At 39.7% G+C, this 21,017-nt stretch overlaps 1 protein-coding gene and 1 non-coding gene across 4 annotated transcripts; both read left to right on the forward strand.

Annotated features, from left to right (window-relative positions):
* Nucleotides 1–40: 40 nt before the first annotated feature.
* PRKRA (protein activator of interferon induced protein kinase EIF2AK2) lies at nucleotides 41–20,508 on the forward strand. 3 transcript variants are annotated; one of them, XM_029224455.1, is made up of 8 exons: nucleotides 41–259; nucleotides 816–985; nucleotides 4,529–4,610; nucleotides 7,234–7,312; nucleotides 8,362–8,479; nucleotides 10,310–10,404; nucleotides 16,436–16,610; nucleotides 19,689–20,508. In XM_029224455.1, the coding sequence occupies exons 1-8, from the start codon at nucleotides 195–197 to the stop codon at nucleotides 19,844–19,846; spliced, it is 942 nt and encodes a 313-aa protein (XP_029080288.1). In that variant the 5' UTR covers nucleotides 41–194; the 3' UTR covers nucleotides 19,847–20,508. The 3 variants fall into 3 exon arrangements, with proteins under 3 accessions (XP_029080288.1, XP_029080289.1, XP_029080291.1); XM_029224456.1 differs by having other exon boundaries at nucleotides 19,634–19,792; XM_029224458.1 differs by lacking the exon at nucleotides 16,436–16,610 and having other exon boundaries at nucleotides 19,634–20,366.
* On the forward strand, nucleotides 12,364–12,470 carry LOC114897375. The gene has a single exon (XR_003794099.1). It is a non-coding gene; the product is annotated as a U6 spliceosomal RNA (small nuclear RNA).
* Nucleotides 20,509–21,017: the final 509 nt, after the last annotated feature.

Genomic DNA, 21,017 nt, shown 5'->3' on the forward strand with positions numbered 1-21,017 from the left:
GCACAGAAGCTCCGCCTCCGCCCCCCGCCCATCCCCTGGAGGGACGCAAGCGGGGAGGGGAAGGGGAGTCGGAGGAGGGGAGGAGGTGGTGGCGTCGGCTCTAGCTCGCTCCTCTCGGGGACCGACCGACCCGCGGAGCGAAGACGTCGCTCCACACTGCTCTTCCTCCCGCCGCAAAGCCGTCCCTTCTGGCCATGTCTCAGAGCAGGCATCGCGCCGCGGCTCCGCCGCTGGAGCGCGAGGACAGCGGGACCTTCAGGTCAGCGCCCGGGCGGTCGGGACCGAGCGGGGCAGGGCCGGGAGTGGTGGGCAATAGAGGAGGGGGCGGGGGAGCCGGCTGTCCAGCGGCATTCTGGGTAAAGCCCCTTCCTGGCGCTCGCGTCCTCGCGGCTGCTGGCGGGCGCTCGGCCCCGCCCTCTCGGCGGCGAGCGGGCCGGGGTCTACGGCCCGGCCCCGCCCCTCCTGCGGCCTCGGGAGGCTCGGGGTGGCCGGAGGTGGTTCCTGGCCGCCGCCTGGGAAAGGGGTTTATAGGCTTGGTCCCGGGAGGTTGCAGCACCCGAGCGTACCTCCCGGTTCCCCCGCGAATCCCTCCTACCCGCATTCAAGTTGTCTCCCTAAAGACCTCCCTCACCCTGCCCGCCGCCCGCCGCAGCGGGGCCGGGAGACTGTCGCGCCTCGCCACCTCTAGCCCTGGCCGACGAGGAGCTTCGGTGCCTCCGGCGTCACCGTTGGTGGCTGTTAAAACTAGTCTTTATTTGCTTCTGCTTCCCTCCCCGCTTTGACATGCAAAGCACAGCTTTTTCTGGTTTTTGCAGTTTGGGGAAGATGATCACAGCTAAGCCAGGGAAAACACCAATTCAGGTATTACATGAATACGGCATGAAGACCAAGAACATCCCAGTTTATGAATGTGAAAGATCCGATGTGCAAATACACGTGCCCACTTTCACCTTCAGAGTAACCGTTGGTGACATAACCTGCACAGGTCTGTATGCACAACGAACCCCGATGACCATGTGGGTTGGCGGGTCAAGACTTGGTATTGCTTCTTAGTTCGGAAAAGTACCCTTTTTACCAGAGACAACGGTGAGGAGCAGGCTCTTAAAACTGATACCTTTCTCAGGTCATTGGGACTTTCCAACTTCCTGATCCTCTCCCTAATTTTCTGTTCCCCAGATACCAAGAGAAGCTCAGAAACATACCCTAGGATCCTCCTAGGGATCTTCCAAGAATTAGGGAGAAGCAGGAAAGGCTCTTGGAGCAGCCATAGATGAATCAGTAGGTGCTGTCAAATTTCATAGGTTATAGCAGATGTCAGGAGGCATGACCCCAGAATTTTCTGAGCTGCTCCCCTCTATGTATGGACTCATTTGGCACTTTGGGCCCATTGTACCACACTCGGTTCTGTATCCAAGCAAAATGAGGAAGGCAGAAAGCTCAACTATACTATATTGCATAGCAGCTTCTAGTTCCTGGCACTGTACAGTATTTTAATAAGATGTTATCACCTTTTTTATACATGAGGAAATAGGTCCAGAGAGATTATAAGAAACATGCCCAAGGTCACAGAGCAATGAAGTTTCAAAATTAAGATTCACCTTATTATGGTCATTGAACTTGAGCAAATGATAACTGAAGTAGCCCATTTGTAAATGTAGACATTTTATTCCTTATGTATCTATTTAATTGCAAACACAAAAAATATTGAATACTAAATTTAATTTGGAAGAATGCCAAGAAAAAAATTCAGCAAGAAGGCTGAAGTTCCACCATCTGGTAATCTGAAGGCATCATTGGTTTGTGTCCCTGAAAATCTGGATTCCGCTATTTTCATTGAAGCCACTTTAAGAAAATTTTGAAGCTTTTTTGTCTATGTGGGGCAGGTGGATTGTAGCTAGATTGTAGCTAGAAGGTTCCTCATATGAACCATGGAATCAACATTTGCACTACTGCTTTAGCTGGTCTATTTTAAAATATTCAGTGAAAACTCAAAAGTAGCCTTTTTCCCTTCAGTGTGTTTTAGATCAGAGATTAACAACCTGTGGCAACTGCTTAGTCCCCCTACTCTTCTCACACTGTCCTGTCTTCCTGTGCAAGCTTATCTACCTCCGTGGCTTCAAATACTATCTAAAGGCTGATAATTCTGAAACCTCTGTCTTCAGCCCAGGTGTAGTTACAGAACAGTGTATCTGCCTGTGCTTGCTAGGCATTATTGCTTGGATGACCCAAAGACACCTCAGTCTCTCACTGTCCCAAACTGAATCCATCTTCTCTCTCAAATCCATTTCCCCTGCATTCCCCAGCTCAGTAAAGGCACCACCGTCACCCGTCTGCTTACAGTAGAAATTTGGGTTTCACCTTCTTGACCCCTTCTTCTCCCTCTGCCTATTGTCCAGTCTGCCCCCAAATCCTACTTCCTAAATTCTCTTGAATCTGTCTGCTTCTCTCATCTTTCTGTTGCTACTATCCGAGCCACATGGATTGTAGTTGCAGCCTCATAGCTGCTCTTTTAGCTTCTATCTTGTGGTGTCCATTTTCCACACAAAAACCAGAGTGTTTTTTCTGGCATTCAAATCTGTGCATGTACTTCCTCTTTTTAAAATCCATTCAGTGGTTTTCCCATCACCCTCTGGATGAATATAAATTTCTTAACATCATTGACAACCTTACTTCTCAAAATGTGGTCGACAGCAGCATTGCTATCACCTGGGCACTTGAAAGAAGTGCAGAATATCAGGCCCCATCCAACACCTACTGTTAGTATGCATTCTAACCAAATTCCCAGGCAATTCCTAAAGTTTGATAAGCACAAATTTAGGAGACCATTCTTTGACCTCTCCTACCCTTCAGCTCTCTAGCCTTTTGCCTCAAAGTTCCTTTCCTCAAGCTCTTACTGTCCCCTACAACTTGGGGCCTGAGAACACCATGCTGTGTGTTACCTCTGAGGCTCTCCAAGTACTTTCTCCACCTACAGTGCTCTTCCTAATCCTCCAGCTCTCCTCACCTCACTAACTTTTACTAATCTTTCAGGTCCTTGTTTAGTTATCTCCTCCTTCATGAAACCTTTCTGAATCCTTACCAAGAGTAGGGGAGCTATCCCTTTTGTAGGCTACCCTACAACCTGCACTTAGGCCTGCTGTGATACTCCACATTTCAGACGTTTTTTTTTTTTTCTTTTGGTACGCGAGCCTCTCACTGTTGTGGCCTCTCCCGCTGCGGAGCACAGGCTCCAGATGCTCAGGCTCAGCGGCCATGGCTCACGGGCCCAGCCGCTCTGCGGCATGTGGGATCTTCCCGGACCAGGGCACGAACCCGTGTCCCCTGCATCAGCAGGCGGACTCTCAACCACTGCGTCACCAGGGAAGCCCCCAGATGTCTTTTTATAGACAGAATCTCACACATTAGGCTGTATGCTCTTTAAGGGCAGGGACCCTGCTTAGCTCTCTACTACGGTTGACCCTTGAACAACACGGTTTTGAATTACGCAGTCCACTCACACGAGAATCTTTTTCAGTAGTAAATACTACAGTACCATACAATCCATGGTTGGTTGATTCCGAGGAAGCTAGAAATGGAGGAACTAAAGATACAGAGGGCTGACTATAAATTATGGGTAGATTTTCAACAGCGCAGAGGGTCGGTGCCCCTAACTCCCACATTGGTCAAGGGTATATCCTTAATACCTATGTTAGTGGGTAAATAAGTGTGGTTTATGTGGTCTCCGACACTTGAGAGCCATGCTTGAAATTTATTCCATGTTCCTTTTCTTTCCTCCACACAGGAGGAATGGACATCAGCATTCTGATACCACTTTGGAAAGGTTCTCAACACCTAGTTTGAAGTCAGAAGGAAAAAGATTGAATTTACAATTTACTTGTGTGGTTGCTTACTAAAATTAGGCATCAGTCTCAGTGATTAGTCAGGCCTAGTCCCTTCTGCCCCCTTAGCTACCCATGTAAGGGATACAGATTATATGGAAGACGCTTAAGGTAATCTCTCAACTTCTTCCCTATACAAACCTTCCCCCACTGTATCCAACAGGTAGTCATGACTGCTTAGCCAAGCAGAGGGGTTTAATTCAGTATAGGAGGGGTTGTTACAGTGAAAGTGTGCACATTTTGCTGACAAACGGTGTTGCTGTAAGTGGCTCCTTTAAAGGAAACTTGTTGCTATAGAAGAATTTCCTTTCTAAGAATAATGGAATAAGTTGCATTTCTTCAGAAGGTATGACATAGTCTACTTTATTACTTTATGTAATAAGCATGTATAATGTATACCTGTATAATGATTTTTATACAGGTAAACAAAAATACATATAATTTTTTAAATCACAGGGATTTTTTAATGTATTAACTTCATATGGTATTTTATTTCAGTGTATAACTGTATGCAAGTGTATGTTTTTATTACCTAGTGTGTATATATATAAAATGTGTAGTGGCTTTGTTTTGTATTATGCAAACATCTATGTAAGCCTCACATTTTCACAGCATGTAAAGAGTTTTTTTTTTTTTTAACCTTAATTCAGGTGAAGGTACAAGTAAGAAGCTGGCGAAACATAGAGCTGCAGAGGCTGCCATAAACATTTTGAAAGCCAATGCAAGTATTTGGTGAGCTAAATTTCTTTGTATTCTGCAGCTCAAAAATATCATGGCTGAGGTAAGGTTAAAAGTTTGAACATGCTCACAAAAGCAACAAAGTAAACAGTTGTTAATATCTAGCTCTAAAATTCTATTTCCTTGTGAAGACCTGTCATCCACTAAAGACAACTTTATCCATAAGAAATTAAATCCAGCTATTAATTAGTAGATGAAGGCTCTATTAATTAGTAGATGAGGTGCAACACTAGAAAACCAGAGTGTTTCTGGCAAACATCTTACTGGATTAAGAGTTTGTTTCTACAATGAAGAAAACAAGGTGTGAGATAGAAAAAGATCAGCTAAAAGTATTCTTTTAGAAATTCGAATTTGAAAGGAGACAAAGAGATTTCCTTCTAAATGTGATGTTAATTCTTTTTTTTTTTAATACATTTATTTGATTTATTTATTTTTTTTTGGCTGCGCTGGGTCTTCTGTGTCTGTGCACGGGCTTTCTCTAGCTGCCGAGGGCTTCTCATTGCAGTGGCTTCTCTTGTTGCGGAGCACAGGCTGCAGGCGCGCAAGCTTCAGTAGTTGTGGCTCGCGGGCTGTAGAGTGCAGGCTCAGTAGTTGTGGCGCACAAGCTTAGCTGCTCCACGGCATGTGGGATCTTCCTGGACCAGGGCTCGAACCTGTGTCCCCTGCATTGGCAGGCGGATTCTTAAACACTGTGCCACCAGGGAAGCCCCTGGGATGTTAATTCTTGACAAATATTTCCAAAATAAATTTGTTATCACATTAGGTGCTTTTGGAAGGAGCACTGGTCCTGGAGCATCTCATGTATTGTAAATTGGTGTCCTTTGATTTCTAATGGGCACATCCAGGAGCACATTTTGCCTGTAAGTTCTTCCCTTTACGCGCACTCAAGTATATTTGGAGTACAATCTGGTATATCTGCTCATAGCTGAGAGCAGAGGCCCATGGGAATTTAGGATGGGTTTTTTGTTTCCTAGTCATAGAAGAACTTCTGGCTTAGGGATATATTGATATTTAGGTTCTCATGCAGTGTTCCTCCCATTTACTTAGTAATTCTAAACCTTTTAGGTAGTTTAGAACCAACCAGCAAAAGCCTTGGATCTCACAAAATGACTAGGGTCATACATTATAAATGATTTATGCTAGCTTTCTGGACATGCCAAATGACATGGCGGGTTTTGGATTTTCCCCTTGCTGGTGACGGCCATGCCATTTCTGTGCAATCCAAAGGTCAACCCAAAGTGTTGCATATATTCATAGAAATTAGTATACAGAGTGTACTTTCTGCACATGGGCACTTCACTTTGTCAGCAAAAAAGGCTAACAAACCTTACTATGTATTTGTGCTTCTTGACAGATAAGATGGGAATTGCTAAGCTGTAAATCAGGCTGAAAGTGGCCTAATATGATAGAGACTTTCTCACTTCTCCATCACAATTACTTGGGTAGCTTCAGTGTACAGCATTGTAAGTGAATATTTGTATCTCATCAGCTTATGTAAAGCTTGAAATTCTGGCAGGTAGAAAAGAAACTTGAGGGCTTCCCTGGTGGCGCAGTGGTTGAGAGTCTGCCTGCCGATGCAGGGGACACGGGTTCGTGCCCCGGTCTGGGAGGATCCTGCATGCCGTGGAGCGGCTGGGTCCGTGAGCCATGGCCGCTGAGCCTGTGCGTCTGGAGCCTGTGCTCCGCAACGGGAGAGGCCACAACAGTGAGAGGCCCGTGTACCGCAAAAAAAAAAAAAAAAAAAGAAAAGAAAAGAAACTTGAGGAAATGGCAATAACAACCTCACTGGTCATGGAAGAAATGCCTCTAGCTGCTTAGGTGGCAGTAACCTTGAAATGCAGCTTGTTCCACGTTAGGCATCCGTCACCCAAGTAACTACTAAGTTCACACTACTTAGAAGAGGTTGTTCTCTTTTTCTCTAATCACAGTCCCCACATGCTCAAATCAGATTCATGCTGGCCATCAATTTTATACAGGATACATATAAATCTTAGGAAGATTATCCTAGCATAGAGCAGATAATAGATCAAACCAGGTCTTTCTTCCATAATTATCTGGATGAAAAAGCTACATTTATGATCTGTATGGTTTACATTGCCAGGCTAAACTTCCTGTTAGTCTTCCCTTTTTTTGTAGTTGTAACAATAGTGTGCTTTATTTAAATACATTTTTATTGAGCATCTATTATATATAAAGCACTGCAAGGCTTATGAGGGTAAGTAATACATAGGCCCTACCATTAAGGATTTTATAGTCTGAACAGGGGAGAGGTGTGGTGAGGGATAGACAAATCACATGTATTTGTAAGAGTGTACAACTTATGGTAAAATAATTTGTTTAAGAAAGGGTCAAACCAAATGTTACAGTGGTTCAAAGAAGGGAGAAGTTATGTTCCACTGGGGTAAAAGAATAGGCTTCTGAGAGGAAGTGGCAGTTGAGGTATACCTTGGATGATGGATAGATCAGATTCTTACAGAAGAGGTGGGCGAGAAGGGTATTCCACGTAGAAGGAAAGGCAACAGCAAAGGCATGGAAAGCTAAATTGAAAATGCTTGTCCTTTACTTAATAATTTAGGGGAGATTATTTTGTTTTATAACACTTTATAAAAATGTTTAGCTTTGCAGTTCCGGATCCCTTAATGCCTGACCCTTCCAAGCAACCAAAGAACCAGCTTAATCCTATTGGTTCATTACAGGTAAGTGGCACAGTTTTTCCATACTTAACTTTTTGTCTACTGAAAAAAATGCCATAAATTTTGATAATATCATAAGGGCTGAGAGAAGGAATTAATATTTTAAAGATGGTATAACATTTTGTGTTCCAGGTTATGATCATTAGATGTTAAAGTGCTAACTTGAAATTATTTTCCTATTTATTTATGTTTTGGATTTTCTTCCATATACAGTATCTGCCTTTGGTTTGTGGAATTCTCATTTGAGATCAGCAGGACCTCAGTGCACATGGGTAGAGTGTTTTATAGTTTAAGAATATTTCTTGCCACTCTTGTGACAAATCTCTACTTCTGTTGAGACAGAAGACTTTATAAGAACCCAAACTGAGTAACCTAACTCAAGAAAAGGGAAGTCGTTTGCTTATTTGCTTATTCTACCAAAAAAATATATTCAGCTTTGAATTTCTGTGTGCAGAATATCCTCCTTGCAGACTATCCATGTGCTCTGTTGGACAACTCCCCTCCCTATTATCCAACCAGTCCTTTGGTCTCTTTCCTCCTCTGAGTTTTTCTGTAGTTTTCTTCCCCTTCTTTCCTCAACCTCATCCAAGTGTGTTTGTTTGCTGTCTGCTTCTCATCTGCTCTCGATCGAATGTAGTTAGTTAGGCAGCCATGGGTATGGAAGGTTATAGTTAGGAGGGGAGAGGCTTTAGGAACTGATGGCTGTGAGACCTGTAGCTGTCCTCTCTGATGTTCCCAGAGGCTGAACGTAGCCTTTCTTTCTGTTTGAAGTCTTTGATATCAACTCACTACAGCTTAATGGAAGAACACCATTCACTGCTTCACCACAGGAAAACTGCTTCCGTTTTGGTATTGTGGGCCTATAAGATATAAAATGCAGGAATATCTCTGGGAAATAGAGGGCCTTCTCTCATTTTTTTCATTGCAGAATATCATTATTCTTTGCAAACATATAAATAGATATGGGATCAAAATCATGAGAGAATATCATTTGTGTGATTGAGCCACTGCACAGTAAAAATTACTAATAAATCTTCATCTCGATTTTCTAGGAATTGGCTATTCATCATGGCTGGAGACTTCCTGAATATACCCTTTCCCAGGAGGGAGGACCTGCTCATAAGAGAGAATATACCACAATTTGCAGGCTAGAGTCATTCATGGAAACTGGTACTTATTCCTTTTTACCCTCATACAGTTGAAGACATTTGAAATATTTTGAGAAGATGAATGACCATAGAAATTTCTGTTGTGATTTCTTTTCAGATATTTCTATGGGGTAAAAAACTGACACTCCTGGTCTACTGTTTCTAACTTCCTGCAGTTGAATTTTTTTTTTTAATTTTTAAAATTTATTATTTATTTTTGGTTGCGTTGGGTTTTCGTTGTTGCGCGCGGGCTTTCTCTAGTTGCGGCGAGCGGGGGCTACTCTTCGTTGCGGTGCGCAGGCTTCTCATTGTGGTGGCTTCTCGTTGCAGAGCACGGGCTCTAGGCACTCGGGCTTCAGTAGTTGTGGCACGCGGGGTCAGTAGTTGTGGCTTGCGGGCTCTAGAGCACAGGCTCAGTAGTGTGGCACACAGGCTTAGTTGCTCCACGGCATGTGGGATTTTCCTGGACCAGGGATCAAACCCATGTCCCCTGCATTGGCAGGCAGATTCTTAACCACTGCACCACCAGGGAAGTCTTCTGCAGTTGAATTTAAGTATAAATGTTTGGCTTAAGAATACTTTACTTCTTAATTTGATATTTTTTAAAATTATGAGTTGGTAATGGAGAAACAAATAAATAATTGACTCTTTAAACAGTCTTCGTTGATATAATAGGGACTTAAAAATCATTTTGGAGAAAAAAGCAGTAAATCTCTTGGAGTTTCAATAGCTATTCTAGAAGATAGGAGGACAAGAAGATTACATTTGAAAACAAGATGATTAATAAGAGGCTGATGGCAAAAAATTGCAGTGGGATAAAAATAAAGTGGAAATTAACCTTTTAAATTACAACAACTTTACGTTGTAAAGGCCACAGACTATGAGAAAAAAGTCACTTAATAAAGTACTCCTGAGGATTCCTATTTTAACTTCTCTAGCATGTTTTTGTTAAGTGGCTTAAAATGGAATTTTACCTTGGTTAGATATTAGTCTTAAGTAATAAGCAGCTGTTTGCCCTTGAGAGGTAGTGTGGGCCAGTGCAGAAAGCCCTAGGCCAGAAGCAGGAACCTCAGCTTCCTGTTCTTGATGCAGTCCTTGATTTGCAAGGTTAGGTAAATTGCTTAATCTCCCTGCCTAGATCTCAGTTTTTAAATCTGTAAATGTGGAAGTAGATGATATTGATAGTGTCTTTCAACTCTAGCCTCTCCTATGCCCTTCTTATTCATGTTAAAGAAAGAAATTCCACATAGTTATCAGTGTATAGGAGATTATAAGCAAGAAATAGACATTGAGAGATAGCAAGGTAATTCAAATGTACCTTGGTAAATTTGAATATTTAGTCAGAATTAAACCAAATATGGTTCATTAAAGCTAGACATAGGGAGATACATCTGTTAAAGAAAAACAAAGTATAACTATTAAAGATAAACTGTTAAAGAAACGTCTTCAAAAATGTAACCATTAACAGTTGTATGAAGCACAACAAGTAAAGATGTCACGTCTGTAAAAGAATAGTATATGGGCTTCCCTGGTGGCGCAGTGGTTGGGAGTCCGCCTGCGGATGCAGGGGGGCGCGGGTTCCTGCCCCGGTCCAGGAGGATCCCGCATGCTGCGGAGCGGCTGGGCCCATGGGCCATGGCCGCTGGGCCTGCGCGTCCAGAGCCTGTGCTCCGCAACGGGAGAGGCCACAACAGTGAGAGGCCCGTGTACCGGAAAAAAAAAAAAAAAAAAAGAATAGTATACAAAAACCATGAGATTGTTCTCTGACCAAACACAGTACATTAAACATTTGGTCATTCTCTATGGACACTAGCTTATTTTCTAAACCTACTATTTCTTTTTCTTTATTTAGGAAAGGGGGCATCAAAGAAACAAGCCAAGAGAAATGCTGCTGAGAAATTTCTTGCCAAATTCAGTAATATCTCTCCAGAGAACCACATTTCTTTGGTGAGTAATGATCGGAGGTCTGCAATGTTAATGTGATTAAACATCTGTTGCTGTAGGAAACTTCTCTAGATTTCTTTTTGTACAGATACTTCAGAGTTGCAGTTTTAAACAAATCTTTTAACTGTTGAGTAATACACTACCCCAATTTTAGCTGCTTGCAGTATGTGAGCCAGGATCACAGGCGTGGCCAGGTAAGAGAGTTTGGGAGGCACAGTCAGATTCAGAATAATATGATGGTATCTAAAGATGGTAAGTCACTAGTGCCACTTTTGCCTTCAGATTGACAATTCACTCCCATCTCTTGGTTCATCCATTCATTTATCCACTCAGCAAACATTTAGGGAACTCATTATTTGCCAAGCTTGATGCCAGGTACTGGCATTTGGTGAATAAGATAGTCTCTGGCCCTAAGGAGTTTGTAGCCAGCCTACTGAAAGAGGAAAGAACCCTACAGACTGGTCCTTCCAGAGGCATCTTGGGAACGCAGGAGAAGGATCCAACTAAGACGGGGTTTTAGGAAGACTTCTTGGAGGAAGTAATAGCTGAGCTGAGACCTATAGGATGACAACAGGAAAAAAGAATTCCAGAGAGAAGAAAGACCATGTACAAAGACCCAGGAGTGAAACACTTTATGTGATCTAGGACCGCAGAGTAATTTGGGATGGCTGGAGCATATTCATAGATTTGGAGGGAGGGAGTCTCAAACAATGAGGCCGGAAAGGAAAAGAGGGATTGAATCTTGCAGGAACTACTATGTTAAGGAGATTGAACTTTATCCTGAGGGTAGTGCAAAGTCATTAAATAAATTTAATATGTAAAGGACAAGATCTAATTTATACATTAGAAGGGAAATCACTGGCTGCATTATGGTGAGTGAATGAATATTAGAGTCAAAGAGACCTGCTACAATGCTGTTTTAGAAAAGCAGATGAGAAATGATGGTGGCCTAGACTAAGGTAGTGGCAGTTGAAATGATCGATTTAAAAATTATTTAGAAAACTGAAGTGAATGGGGCATGGTAACTGATTGCATGTAGGGAGTAAGGAAAAAGAAAGAAATAAACATTTTTAGCTTGGCAACAGAGTAGATGGTGGTACCATTCAATAATATGGGGAACACAGAAGATGAGTAGGATTTGAGGGGGAGCGGATAATGAGCTAAACGTAGGATATATTGAATTTGAAATGTTTGTGGAGTAGCTAAGTGAAAATGTTGAGTAGGCAGCTGGTATTCAGATAGAGAACTTAAGAGATTGGGCTACACATAATATATTAATTGAGATTCTGATATTTGTATATAGGTATGTATGGTGGTCCATTATCCGAGAGTAGGATGTTAGGTAGGAAATGAAAAGTGAAGACTATAGGAGTGTCCTAAGCTTCTGATAAAAAAAAAAGGGCTCATTCTGTAGGGAAAAAAGACTATATCTGAATAAGTAATATAGTTTTGGTTTTGCTTTTTTAATAGAAAAATATAAAACACTGCATTCACTTCTTTTAAAACTGGATTAGAGATGAAACCATAATCACAAAACACAGGTTTGTAGGTGAATTCTGTTAAATCATCAAGGAAGAGATAATCTTCCATGCTATTTAAACTCTTCCAGTTAATATATATAACATAGGGGAAGCTTCTAAATTTATTTTCCAAAACTAACATAACACTAATATCTGACAATAGCAAATCCCAATGGCAAAAATTATGGATTAATCTCCCTTATGGTGAAACACCTTAATATTCAGTAGAACATTAAAAGAATAATATACCATAGACAAGTAGGGTTTATTTTAGGACTGTAAGAGTATTTCAGTGTTGGTAAATCTATTACTATAACTAATCACATTAATGGGTTAAAGGAGAAAAACATTATCCTCTCAATAGATGCCAAAAAAATTTTGACAGTCATTACTGATAAACTCTTTTAAAATATCCCTATTGTGATTTAAAATATATACCTCAGTGCTCGCTTTGGCAGCACAGAAACTAAAATTGGAACGATGAAGAGAAGATTAGCATGACCCCTGTGCAAGAATGACATGCAAATTCATGAATCGTCCCATATTTTTATAGCCAGGACGTGGAAGCAACCTAAGTGTCCATTGACAGATGAATGGATAAAGAAGACGTGGCACATATATACAATGGAATATTACTCAGCCATAAAAAGAAATGAAATTGAGTTATTTGTAGTGAGGTGGATGGACCTAGAGACTGTCATACAGAGTGAAGTAAGTCAGAAAGAGAAAAACAAATACCATATGCTAACACATATATATGGAATCTTAAAAAAACTAAATGTTTCTGATGAACCTAGGGGCAGGACAGGAATAAAGACGCAGACATAGAGAATGGACTTGAGTACACAGGGAGGGGGAAGGGTAAGCTGGGACAAAGTGAAAGAGTAGCACTGACATATATACACTACCAAATGTAAAATAGCTAGTGGGAAGCAGCTGCATAGCACGGGGAGATCAGCTCGGTGCTTTGTGACCACCTAGAGGGGCAGGATAGGGAGGGTGGGAGGGAGATGCAAGAGGGAGGGGATATGGGGATATATGTATACATATAGCTGCTTCACTTTGTTATACAGCAGAAACTAACACAACACTGTAAAGCAATTATACTCCAATAAAGATGTTAAAAATAAAATAAAATATATACCTCAGGAAAAAAATCAAAATCATGGGTACATGTTTACATGTCTTATCCATTCCCATTAATTTCAGAAATAAAGCAAGGATGCCCACAGATGCCTTTTTTTTTTCTTTTGGGTCACACCATGCAGCTCTTGGGATCTTAGTTCCCCAACCAGGGTTTGAACCCAGGCCCTCAGCAGTGAAAGTGCTGAGTCCTCACCACTTCCCAGGACTGCCTGGGAATTCCTGATACCCTTTTTTTTAAACATTGTTCTAGAAGTATCAACCAGCATAATCAGAAAACAAGAGGTTGGAAATAAGAAGAGATAGAAACGATCATTAACTATAAATAATATAATTGTATCCCTATAAAGCCCTAGAGAAAAACTACCAGATATAATAAGAGAATTCATCAAGGTAACTGATCATAAAATTAATATACAGAGTCAATAGCTTTCTCATATTATTTCTGTTACAAAGGTAACCACCAGAATAATTAAAAATAGAAAGGTGAAAATTATTGCTTCTGGAAAGAGGACTTGAAGGTAGGGAGGAGGACTGTTGCTTTTATAATTCTGTACTATTTAATTTTTTTGTTGTATGTGTGTATTACTTTTAATAATAAAATGTATGAAGCTTGATAACATTGATCATTTTATAGCAAAATAGAACTCTGTCCTGAAAAAGCATACTAGAAAAAATTAATAGCTTCCCTATTTATCAATATTACAAAATGGAATATAGAAGATCCTATTCTCAATAGTAGAAAAGAGGATAATATGACAGGGAATAAACTTAGAAAGAAATGTGCAGGACTCATATGAGAAAAACTTTAAAACTCTAGTGAGGGATTTAACAGAAATTGAATAAATGTAAAGCTATCTATTTTTGATAGAAAGACTCAATACTGTAAATATATGAAAATGTAATATAGTGTTAGTCAAAATCTACCAGAATTCATTTTGGATCTTGATACAACTTTACTGAGTTTATCTGGAAAAATAAACTCAAGAATAGCCAAGAAAACTGAAAAGGAAGAGTACGGGAGGTGGGGTTATACCCTACCAGAAAATAAAACATACTATAAAACTATAGTAGTTAAAACAGCTTTTGTATCGCAATAGACAGAGGATAGGTATAGATGCCAATCCATATAGGAAGATAGTATATGACAACAGTGAGATTTCACATCAGTGGGTGAGAGGATGAATGGTATAGAAATAACTTACAGCCACATTGGCGGGGGAGGTGAGGGGTGGCGGAATACACATGCACACAGGTGTATGATATATTTAGGTTGCTACCTTATTCCTTACATTAAAATAAATTTCAAATGGATCAAAGATTTAAACGTAAGAATTGGAACTGTATGAGAAAACATGGAAGAGCTTTCCTTTTAAAATTCTTAGCATGGAAAAGCCTTTTTAAGCATAACTTAAAACATAGAAGCTGTAAAGTAAGATTCACAAATTTAACTACATAAAACCTACACTGCACAGCAAAATGTCTGTAAATAAAACTAATAAAAACAAAGTAAGAAGAAACTGTTTTGAACACATGAGTAGGAAGGGACTGTTTTCAATACCAAACATAAAGCTTACACATCAATAAAAAAGGCAACCCAGTAGAAGAAATACAAATGGTGGGGAAAAAAATGTTCAACTTTATTCATGCATGTTAAACAAGATACTATTTTCACCTTTAGTGAAAATACCTACAAAGTGTCAAACCTACAAAGTTTGACAATACCTGGTATTGGCTAGGGTGTGAGAAAACAAACACCCTCCAAGACACTTGATGGAAGTATAAATTGGCTCGTAAATCAGTTTGGAAGTATTAATATTTATCAAAATTAAAAGCATACATGTTCTTTGACTCAGCAGTTCTACTTCTAGAAATTATTCTGTCGAGAAAGTCATCCAAGTGCAAAAGAGTTTCATTGTAACACTGTTAGTGAAAGAAACCAGAAACAACCTAAAACCTACAGTTGGAGACTGGTAAGGTAACTGTAGTGCATGTATGTGCAGTGCAGTGATATGAGAAAACTTAACAGATGAGAAAACTTAACAGTATCAGGTGTAGAAGAGTAAGCTATCATTTTTGTTTAAAAAGATTATACGTGTGTCTGCTTAAACATGCATAGAATGCGTACGGAAGTATACTGAAGAGGTGTTTAATAGCAAGTATCTCTGGGGAGTGGAGCAGGAGTCTGGGGAAGGGGCAGCAAGGAAAAGAGACTGTTCTTCGTATGTATTTGTTCTTGTTACAGGTATCCTTTTACTATATGGATGACCTATGATTTTTTTAAAAACAGCATTTTTTAAAGTTCCAGTCAAGGAATGTAAAATTCTACTTAGTAAATTTTGCAAATTATGCAAAAATTACCCAATTCTTTATCATGGCCATCCCTATGATCTTTTGAAAATCCCTTAACCTCTGTCAAGCTCATTGATAAATAAGACCAAAGTACAGGTTGCCCTACTTACTTCAGAGAATAGTTTTTTGTGGTTTTTCTAATGGCATATTATATGAAAGCAATTTAAAAACCATAAACTAACATGGAACTGCAAAGTATTCTAAGAACAGAAGTGAAAAAGTAAAGATAGAGGGGAAAATAAAGAAAAGAGGAAAAGGAGAAAAGAAAACAGGAAAAAACAAACTCAACTGGGTTCTGGGATAAGTCTGATAAGAATTTTTTGACATCATGCCATTCATTTGAACGTCTTGTTCTCAAACTTGCACATTTCACCTTGTCTGCAGTTTCTTTGTTTTCTGCTTTATAGCTGTCAGTTACAGAGACTGGTATTTAATACAAGAAGCCATAAACATATGAAAATTCCTTTATATTTTAATTTGTAAATTGCTCCATTAGGCAGACTCGATTACAGTTGACCCTTGAACAACACAGGTTTTAACGGCTCAGGTCCACTTATATGCAGATTTGTTTCCATAGTAAATACTACAGTCCACGGTTGGTTGATTCTGTGGATGCAGAACTGTGGATACAGAGGGCCAACTATAAGTTATACATGGACTTCTGACTGTGAGTAGTGTCAGCTGCCTTAACCCCCATGTTGTTCAAGGGTCAGCTGTATTGCAGATTTGTTTATCGTGCTCTTAAATATGTTATACATCTTAACGTGACCATCAGAAATTTTGACTGAGACCTTTATACTATACAAAGGTATTTTTAAATACTTCCAGCATATTATTGCACATTCTTTTTTCTTTAACATTGTGGTGTTTGTTAAATGTGTGTGCTTGTTAGTGCTATCTAGTTTAAATCGGAAAGTTTAAACATGCTTTATAAAGTATTAAATGTGAGTGCTTAATTAATACTTATAATAGCGTTGGAACCCAGTCCAAGAGTCTTAACTTTCGTCTCTGTTTTTCAGACAAATGTGGTAGGACATTCTTTAGGTTGTACTTGGCATTCCTTGAGGAATTCTCCTGGTGAAAAGATCAACTTACTGAAAAGAAGCCTCCTCAGTATTCCAAATACAGATTACATCCAGCTGCTTAGTGAAATTGCAAAGGAACAAGGTTTTAATATAACATATTTGGATATAGGTATGATTTTTTTCTTTAGCTTATGCTAAAACCTGTTTATTTTTTTAAATGTTTGAGGAACAAAACCTCTATTATAATTTTTTTCATTGATTGGGGATTCTGACTATATATAATTACTAGAACAGTAACATATATCATTGGTATGTCCCATTCTTATAAACAATAAAAATAGAGGTAACATCTATACAGTTATAATAATAAAAACAATAATAGCTAAGAGTTATAGAGTTACTATGTGCCAGATACTGTTCTAAGGACATAACATATTTCAACCCACAGAATCCTCAAACTGTGAAGTAGATTCTATTATTCTTATATATAAGTGAGGAAAGTAAGACAAAGAAAGGTTGAGAAACTTGCCTGAGATAACATAGCTGCTAGTCAGTGGTAGAGCCAGATTAGAAGAGTCCCTGCTGATATAATATCTATTAAACCAGCCCTGATGGGCAGCTTGACAAATAAAAAGGCACCCACGTTTCTAGAACAAGTACCAAGTTTGTGGGGGTCAGGCCACACGTCTTCTCTCCACTTTATCACTGTGTACCACTTCTGGGAGATAAATGGGGACAATTTATAGTTTTATCTCATCTCAGCTATGAACTGCTATATTTTTTCTAGCTCATAATTACTCAGATAGACAAATGTAGACAGATTGGAAAGCAATCAATGTGGATTTTCTTTTAATGCAGTTTATAACTGGCTAATTTGTTTGTATGTGTGTGTTCATGTGTGTTTTTGGTGTCTTGATTTAACATCAGTATAGTATGTGAAGAATTTGATACCCCTTATTCTAGCCTTAGTGACCTGGGGGGACCTAGCTTGTCAGAGCTACTAGCACTGAGAAAGTAGGGTGTTTAGGGACTGAAAGAACTTCTAATTTTCTCTGCTACTTTGGGATTGAATGATGGGTCAGGTACAGTGCCTCAATATACTGAGAATTATGCAGAACCTGGGGAATAATGCAGAAAGATGATCAGAAAACGTAGCTGACTGAGAAACCATTCATTCAAAAAATATTTCTTAAGTATCTACACATTGTTGGGTGTTTGAGACACAGATGAATAAGCCATGTCATGAATATGACTATGGAAGGTTTTGAATCTGGGAAAAGAAGGAAACTTGAGATGGTTTTTTAGATTACAAATTAATGATGACTTTGAAATGCTCCTTAGCAATTTTAAGAACTAAACAGTTCTTGTAAACATAGAACAGCAGTTTAAAAACCACAGTCAGTTAATTTGACTAACTTCTATGCAATTACTTTCAAAAGAACCTCAGTGTTCTCCAAAGAAGATCTACAAATGGCCAAGAAGCACGTGAGAATGTGCTCATTATCATTAGTCATCAGGGACATGCAAATCAAAACAACAGTGAGGTACCAATTCACACCCAGTAAGATGGCTATGATGAATAAAATAGAAAATAACCAATGCTGGTAAAGATATAGAGAAATTGTAGCCCTCATATGTTACATAGTGAACATGTAAAATAGTTCAGCTGCTGTGGAAAATTTGAGGAGTTTCGTTGCTCCTCAAATGAATTACCATATGACTTAGTAACTCTACTGCTAAGTATGTACCCAAAAGAATTGAAAGCTGGTATTCTAACAGATACCTGTACACACATGTTCATAGCAGTACTATTCACAATAGCCAAGAGGTAGAAACAGCCCAACGTCCATTGACAGATGAATGAATAAACCAACTGTGGTATATACATGCCATGAAATATTATTCAGCCACAAAAAAGAATGAAGTTCTGATATATGCTACAACATGGATAAACCTCAAAAATAATTATACTAAGTGAAAGACAGACAAAAAAAGTCACATATGATTCCATTTCCATGAACTATCCAGAATAGGTTAATCCATAGATTGGTAGTTGCCAGGGGCTGGGCGGTATGGGTGGGGATAGTGTTTTCCCTTGGGGTGATGAAATGGTGAGAATGTTCTGTAACTGGATAGAGGTGGTGGTTGCACCACACTGTGAGTGTACTAAATGCCATTGAATAGTTCACTTTAAAATGGTTAATTTTATGTTATGTGACATTTACCTCAATTTAAAAATGAACCTAGGGCTTCCCTGGTGGTGCAGTGGTTGAGAGTCCGCCTGCCGATGCAGGGGACACGGGTTCGTGCCCCGGTCCGGGAAGATCCCACATGCCGCGGAGCGGCTGGGCCCGTGAGCCATGGCCGCTGAGCCTGCGCGTCCGGAGCCTGTGCTCCGCAGTGGGAGAGGCCACAACAGTGAGAGGCCCGCGTACTGCAAAGAAAAAAAAAAAGAACCTAGATGCTAGAACTAGAAAGCCTTTTTACACATTAAATAATCCCATTGTATCTGGATATTTTATACTATATTGATTCTAGCTGAAATAACATTTAATCATGACAATTTCAAACAACTCACCTGTTTCTACTCCTTTCCCTGTCTCAATAAACCATCTTTAGTAAGAGTGATTCATCAGATGTTAAGACCGTTTGTTTTCAGGGTTTCAGTGTTGTTTTAAAACATCCTAAACAAATATACAAAATGGAATTAAACTCTCTGCACAGACTTAATAACCAAAGAACATGACATCACAAGGGAGGTTTTGCCCTGAACCGTGTATTTCCTGGTTCAGTGTCTACTGAAAATAACTCTAGACTTCAGAGTGGAAAATACAGTCTCTCCAGTCCTCTAGCAAATGTTTTTTTTTCCCTTTTAAAAAAGTTGCTGTGGTTCAGTAATTTGCAAACACTGTTAAACTAACCACATTAAGATTGCCTTGGGAGCTCTTTGAAAATGCAGGAATCTGGCCACTCCAACCCCTACCCCTGCGTTTCTGATAGAGCAGGCTGGAGTGAGGCCCAGGCACCTGGATTTCTTTAAAGTTCCCCCAGGTGATTATGAAGCACAGCTGTGTTAGAGAACCGCTGTAGCTGGGCAGTTTGTACAAGAATGACAAAGATGATAAGTGGAGTAGTATACCATGGATGCTTAGGGAGAAAGACGGTAATAACAATTGTATTGTTTTTACAAAGGATCTGCTTTCTATGCACGTGGCATTAATCATCACGTCTGAATGTGTCATTGCAGAAGAACTGAGTGCCAATGGACAGTATCAATGTCTCGCTGAATTGTCCACCAGTCCCATCACAGTCTGTCATGGCTCGGGGATCTCCTGTGGCAGTGCGCAGAGTGATGCAGCTCACAATGCTCTGCAGTATTTAAAGATAATAGCAGAAAGGAAGTAAACGTGGAACAATTAGAAAACCCTTCAGTAGCACATAAGAAGTCCCCCTTTCTCCCCTTCCCAAGTAAAACATTTACTAGAATGTTTGAGTTTGTGTGTTGGTTCTAAATCTCTTCATAGATTCCATGAACACTCCAGATTTAATTATCTCCTGGTAGTTGTTATTAAGATGTTTTTAATGGCTTCGACTTTGTATTGGTATATTGTATTTATAAACTTTGTACCATAGGCAGAGTGTAGCACCCATTTTACAATGCCATGTACATAGAAGGAAAAAACTGCATGATTGTTGTTGTTGATGAGGAGGAGGATAAAATAAAACTGCTAGCAACAGTCTTTCCTACTGGTGCTTAACCTCTTCTTTGTGCAAGGCTTTGTAAAGGGATTTCGAAGGAAGCCCCTTAGAATTAGTGTTGAGGAACGCACTAACAGGTTTTAATTGAATGTGATTGTTAAATTTCAGGGAACGTGATTGGTCTGCTGTGTATTTGAATCCATGTAATAAAGAGCTGTTGTTATAATGGGTTCTGTTCATTTCATTAAAGTGCTACTGACTCGACTGTGGCCCTGTTCTTTTTAGCCATTCTTGTAACATTACAATGTGGATACTGTGTTATTTACATATCTCTAGTTTACTTCTTAGAGTCAAAGGTAAAAAAAAAACCAAAAATTTACAAATGTATATGTGATGAATCACTTCCATATTTTCTCTGCGCATATGCAGTGTTGTCTTATGCTTTGACATATAACCATTCATAGATGAATGGTAGTTGAAAAAGCATTAGAATTACTGAAACAAAACTTTCCAGTGCACTCAATTCAGTTACAAGAATGTTTCAAACAAAATAGTGAGTGCTTCAAAGGTTAGGGAATAAGCCTCATGAGCAAATTTTAATTTTGCCTTTTATGTTTTCATATATCATCTCACAACACCTCAAGTCTGCCATCTGTCAGTGCCAGCTGATAGTGCTACACCTGTAGATCAGGGAATACCTCAGAGAGGAAGAGAGCGCTCAGTGATAAAGGTAGATGTTGACAACCTCAGGTGTCAGTCTAGCAGGAAGTATGGAACAAATGTTTTTCTGTCTGGAAAAAAGATAACCTGAGTGCAATCCTTTGAGAATAATAAACCTACCTAATAAAGGGAAACCAGTGTGTGTAACTTGTTTAAA

Source organism: Monodon monoceros, unplaced genomic scaffold (assembly GCF_005190385.1).
Source record: "Monodon monoceros isolate NGI ecotype Baffin Bay Population unplaced genomic scaffold, NGI_Narwhal_1 Super_Scaffold_16, whole genome shotgun sequence".
In the NCBI taxonomy this organism is placed as follows: domain Eukaryota; kingdom Metazoa; phylum Chordata; class Mammalia; order Artiodactyla; family Monodontidae; genus Monodon; species Monodon monoceros.